The following is a 6,339-nucleotide window of genomic DNA, read 5'->3' on the forward strand; positions in this document are numbered from 1 at the left end:
CCCTCGCCCCCCCCCCCCCCCATCGCTGTTGTTGTAATGTACTGGGAAGCCAGAATGGGCATCCATCAACAGAAACATTAGCCGAACCCTGTTTGTTTTACGTGTTGTTATTTGTAACAAACCATATTACAGATGCGTTGTCAGATTTAAGTTGAACCACGGTGCATGCCGAACCATGTGTGGAGAACCGTATGGTCCGATTTTTTACAGAGAACCGCTCCACCCCTACTTCTAAATGCATAAGGATTGTCATGTTTTCTTACCTGGGCAAAAAATTCAAACATTGATGTCATTTACACTACAAATCAAGAGTTTTTGTTTTTTTCAAAGAAATTAATATTTTTAGTCAGCAGAGATGCATTAAATTGATTAAAATTGACAGTAAAAACATGTATAATATCACAAAAGATTTCTATTTCAAAAAATGCTGTTCTTTTTAATCAAAGAATCTACTATTCATATAAAAATGCATCACAGTTTCCACAAAATATTAAGCAGCACAACTGTTTTAACATTGATGATAATATGAAATGTTTCTTGAGCACCAAATTAGCATATTAGAATGATTTCTGAAGGATCATGTGAGACTGGAGTAATGATGCTGAAAATTCAGCTTTGCCATCACAGAAATAAATTATATTATAAAACATTAAAATACAAAACAATTATTTTAAATTGTAATAATATTTCACAATACCACTGCATCTATTTTGCAGTATTTTTGATCAAATAAATGCAGCCTTAATGAGCACAATGGACTTTTTTCAAAAACATACATACTGATCCTAAAATTTTGAGTGTTAGTGTATACTAAAAATCTGCATGTTTAACTAATCTGTGCTCATAAAAGGGACAGTTCACTCAGTAATTAAAATTGTCATCATATACTCATCCTCATATTATTGCAAACCATTCTGACTTTCTTTCTTCTGTGGAGCAACATTAAAGTTAACTTAGAGGGATAACTATACCTTTAAGATGCACATGCATATTAGTTATTATTTATAGCAAGTGAGAAATGTTACTGCAACAAGGAAGGGATTTTTATGGTTTTAAATAAAAAAACTTGGCCTGAATGGAGTATTACAGGAAATGTCAACAATGCTTCATTAAGCTGTGAAATTTGTCTTTTCAGCGAAAAAATTGGATTCAACATCGATTAGATGGTTAGATGGATGTGTTTATTGTTTTGACAAACATGAAAATGTTGCTTGCAGCAAAGCACCAGAGCGTTGGAGAGAACACACTTCTATTTTTAAGCCAATGCATAATGAAGTTCATGCAGCAAAAAAAAAAAAAAAAACCCACTTCAGACACATTCTAACCTGATTTTGCTTTCCTGCAGAGGCTAGAACGTTTTTAAAAGAATCCCAACCATTAATACAAAACAGTGTTGCTGCTCAACCTAAACAAATGTATTTATTTATTTATTTTTGGTTTTGTGTCCTGAAAGCTGGACAATTGTTGAGTTTGCTTTGGGAACATAAAAGTACAAAAGACAAACAACTTCATAACTATTTGTTCTCTATTAGTCTCTCATGGGCTGTTTCTGAGCAGGTGGTGTGAGAAAACCTTAAGTTCACCTTCATGAAACTCACTAAATTTAATCTTGAATCTCTGGCAACGTACACATTGAGTGGCCTGGCCACCTTAAAATTACCCATTACCCATCTGTGCCACCCCACCAGTCTCTCCAGGGACCCTCCAGCAGCAGATGCAGTGTAAAACTTCATTTGTAAAACTGTAGAGAGGAAGCAAGAGAGACTTTGCCTGAAGCCTGTATTTCTAATTCAGGGAACACACTAAGGGAATCTGACTCCAGATCAGCAGTCCTGCGTCAAAACCTCTTTCAGAACAGGGACTGTATCGGTGAACCTTGGCCTCCATTTGGTGTGTACAAAGACGAGTAGCTCTTGTTAGAGAATGATCTGCCCTGTGCTCTCGACCTGCTCATGAATCAACCAGACTGAATGCCATCAGAATAGCTGCTTTCATTTACTTAGTGGTGCTGAAAATTTCAGATTTTTGTTGGGCGATAAAGTTATTTGGTGAACAAAGAAGCGCTAGATTCATTCACAGATGGGAAGATTGGAACTGGTTTATACTGCGTCCTAACCATCACTGTGATGCCAATACAGCAACAAGAGTTAATGCCATTTAAATGTATTTTGTCCAAAGCCAGGGGGTTTCAAACAAAAATATAAAGCTTTCTAAAATATAAAGCTATATGGCTATATATAATGGTACCACGAGAAGCCCCATGGTCCTAAATCCTGTACAAGTGACTATCCCGGGCTGTAACAAAGACAATGAACAATGAGAAATATAGATAATCTGTCACAAATAAAGTCAATTTCTCACTTTATAAAAACAAATGGGGTACTGGTAAAACTAAACTAAACTAAACAAAACAAGTAAAGCTATACAGCTATATATATATATATATATATATATATATATATATATATATATATATATATTAAATTATATATAATAGTTATAGCTAAATATCTATTTCTATTTCTATATATATTTAAGATGACTGCATTTGAATTACATGCAAAATTGTTTTCTTCTCACATTAAAAAACTAGCGCTATCAGTAGAATAATATCAAATAATCTCATGATTTCTGAAATAGTAGTGAAAATTAACTGGTTCAAAATTGGTTCCACATGCTGTAACTATATATTACATACATACAGAAAACCAAGGTGACTTTCGTGTTGCTGCAAACTGCATTGCGCCTGACTGTACAGTATTTAAGGCTCAATGGAAATAAGTTGACTCCATTGGTCAGTTTCGTTACACAGCTGATAATGGAAATGGAAGCACTAGTAAAGAATCTGATCCTCTTAGTTCGGAAGTTGCTGACATTTTAGGATTAAATCCATGAAGATTTTAATCCCATGAACTGTAAAAATACCACAACAAACTGACACACTTAAGTTTGAGCAGTTTCCTCAGATAAAATACATAGAAATCTTAAAGGAACAGTTCACTCCCAAAAATAAATAACTAAATTAATAAAAAATAAAAATAGTAATTAAAAAATGTAACATAAAATGTCCCATATGACTGAGGTAGAAAAGCTCATAAATAGTCTAATGTCTAGCATTTTTGTTTCACAGAAGAAAAAAATATAACACAGGGTTGGGATGAACAATGTAAAATATGTAAATGTAATGTAAATACATTTACATTTACATTTAGTCATTTTGCAGACGCTTTTATCCAAAGCGACTTACAATTTGGGGATACATAAAGCGATTCTTCTTAAAGAGGCAAACAGATACAGGAAGTGCTTGTAATACCAAGTTTCTAGACATTGTTCAAATAAGTACAAGCTAGAAAGAGAAGGAATAAATAAATCAAACAGCAGATCTATAAACAAGTATTACACAAAACACTCACATGCAGCCGTCTGTCTCTTCTGTTGACTAAATATGATACTAACACATTTTTGGGTGAACACAGCATGACCAAATATCTACATAACAATGTAAGTAGTACAGCAATAAAGCTGAAATTCTGTGAAAAGTTGCATAAAGCATCCATTAATATAGTAGGAGTACTATACTGCACTCTTTAACTCGAATCTGTCTCCATTTTATGTCAGCAATAAATCTGTACACACTATATCTCTATGCCTGCTGACTGACAGCCTCCACACACTGTATTGTTAGCCTGTGAGTTCTCTTGCTGACATTCTTTTTCAATAAGGCAGCACTAATACAATTTTTTTGGGGTCACTTTTTGTGAAATCCTGCCACTGACAGGTGGGCCTATCAGCTGAAATGGCAGGGGATCTGGGCCCAATATCTTTGTCAGATGCATTGTAATTGTAAGGGGCAGTGCGGATGAACCGGCTGGTCGGGATATTGCTTTGTATTTCCCCAGAGCCCCTGTCGCCTCCTCTAGTCTTTCACTACATCTCTCCCTGATTTTGTGTGGTGAAGAGACAAAGAGGGAAGGAGAGAGAGAGAGAGACCAAGGCACAAGTGGGAGCCTGGCTCACATACTCATTTGCTTGAGTGAGAACAAGGAATATGTAGATATCTAAAAAAAAAAAAAACACAGAAAGAGAAAAGCGCAGCTGAAACGACCAGCTTAACAGACAAGCCATGCTGTTCAGCAGAAAAAGTTATCTAGAGAAGCTGGTCAAGAAAGTCTACATTACCCATTTATATTCTCATTTATCTCAATCTGCCATCTTTGCTCATGGGCACTCATTCCATCCAGGTTTGTTTGACTTGCTGTCACCTAATTACAGAAGGAAAAAGACTCCATGATAACATTCACTGATGGCCACACAAGAGCCCTTACAGTCCTAAACATTTTAATAAAGAAATATAGCCAGTTTCTTTCTTTTCCAGAATAAAAGTAAATAAATAAACAAATAAAATAGGGTAGGGTATCACAATATTACAGTTTTTTTCTGTATTTTTGATCAAATAAATGCAGCCTTGATGAGCAGAAGAAACTTCTTTAAAAAACAATAAAAATTCTACTGATCCCAAACTTTTGAGCGGCAGTGTATATCGAAATCCTCCCACATTTTTCTTTACAAATCCTCGTTTTGTGCTTCTAATTTGTGACCGGCGTTTTGTTTTGTTCTCTCTCCACGTTCGTCACTAATCACGCAACGCCGACGTCCTACGCCGGAACGGCTTCTGCTTATAACAGTTAGATGAAGTGAGAAAGAAGTGTTTATTACGTTTGAAATATGGATATTTTTCTTACAAAAACGCATGGATTTGCTACAGGAGGCCTTTATTCACCCCCCGGAGCCGTGTGAGGCATGTTTTATTATGGATGTGTGCGCTTTATTTGACGTCTTTTGGACTGGTCTCAGAAACACCCACCCACTGCAATGATAACGCTTGGAATAGCCAGGACAATTTTTTATATAACTCTGTAGCAAATTAGCTCAAAAGGGAAATATTTATAATTAATTATAACTGGTTATAATTAATAATAAATATTTAGATTAGATCTTAGAATTAACTGTAGCAGAATCAATATTACAATTATTTGATCTGTCCGTCCACCTAGCAGACAATATAATAATTTATCAATTCAAGGAAAGATTATTTTCCAGGCCAAGGAACAGTAGCTTTCCTACTCTATGCAGTACTAGCAGTAATTTAGCATGTAGCAAGATTCAACATTCAGTGACCCCGAATTGTGAGCAGCACACAGAGACAATCAATTGTGAATATAAGGGATTTAATAAATGAAACTATAGCTAATGTAAAACTAAACTAAGCAAAACACATATATACAGAATGAAGGAAAGTGAGGAAAGAGAGAGGAGCAAAAGAATGGCAGTATTTCACATCAATTAACCACAACCTAATGAGAATCATCAAAGAATCAAAAATCACCTTAAAAGGGGCTCAAACTTAAACACGCATCTAAATGGTTGTAAACGGTTACTTGCATTGGCTTCGATTGCTGAACAAGAGTCCTGATGAGGTAGACAACGGAGGTTCTTTGTGGGCTTGCTTTCTCTTCATTTGCTCAGAAGCACTAACACAGCATTAGTGTTCATAGAAGTTCACACTTTTTAATGTGTTTGACGTTCTATGCACAGAAAGTTATGTTAGAGCTTCAATGCACAGCACTGTTAGTTTAGAGCGTCTGTGAACAATAATGCTGTGCTAGTGCTTCTGAGCACGCATCTAAATAGTTGTAAACGGTTACTTGCATTGGCTTCGATTGCTGAGCAAGAGTCCTGATGCGGTAGACAACGGAGGTTCTTGATGAGTTCTTTTAGAAGTGAGCTGGAGGTTTTGCTCTGGTTCCTCTGAAGATAGGAAAGTCCACAGCGGATTGACAAAGTCACCTGAAGATAAAAACTGCCGGAAAATCAAACTCGAGAGGAGAGTTTTGAGGAGTCTTGGATAGTGTCTGTCTCAAGAAGAAAGGTTTTTGAGCCAAGATTAGTTGGAGCTAATGACTTTTGAAAGTTCCTATCCACACCCACCTTTTGGGTGGGATGGCCAATCAGAGGCATGAATTTTGAGCGGGAGAAACTATCTTTGTCTCTGTTTATGGTCCATTTGCATGTTTATTGCTGGTCTGGAGGATTGGTGCAGTTTTACCCAAAATATGCTACAAATAGTAAGATGCATTTCATTACACTCATATACCTGAATATAAGCATTAAGAGTCTAATGACTGTCTCTTAGGACATTGGAATGTGTTTGAAGTCGATGGGGAGACCAGAGAGTTGATCTGGTTAGTCTCTAATTGACAATGTGGGGACCACTGGCAATTTAGCACCCATATAAATGTAGAATCTGGGGCCAGGACTGTAATTTATATGCAAATGTCA

General features: G+C 36.1%; 1 protein-coding gene across 5 annotated transcripts in view; it reads right to left on the minus strand.

The window, feature by feature from the left end:
- The window catches only part of LOC107654725 (sterile alpha motif domain-containing protein 12-like), a 123,399-nt gene that overhangs the window by 45,267 nt on the left and 71,793 nt on the right, over nucleotides 1-6,339 (minus strand). For 2 of the 5 annotated variants that reach the window (XM_016441939.1, XM_016441933.1), the window contains exon 5: nucleotides 4,208-4,262. The exons of the other annotated variants lie outside the window; for them this stretch is intronic. In XM_016441939.1, the coding sequence (XP_016297425.1) occupies nucleotides 4,219-4,262 (44 nt within the window). In that variant the 3' untranslated portion in view covers nucleotides 4,208-4,218. Of the gene's footprint in view, nucleotides 1-4,207; nucleotides 4,263-6,339 lie in introns of those variants that run through there. 5 annotated transcript variants of the gene reach the window in all.

The sequence above is a fragment of the Sinocyclocheilus anshuiensis genome, unplaced genomic scaffold, assembly GCF_001515605.1.
Source record: "Sinocyclocheilus anshuiensis isolate Anshui unplaced genomic scaffold, SAMN03320099.WGS_v1.1 scaffold195, whole genome shotgun sequence".
Classification (NCBI taxonomy): Eukaryota; Metazoa; Chordata; class Actinopteri; order Cypriniformes; family Cyprinidae; genus Sinocyclocheilus; species Sinocyclocheilus anshuiensis.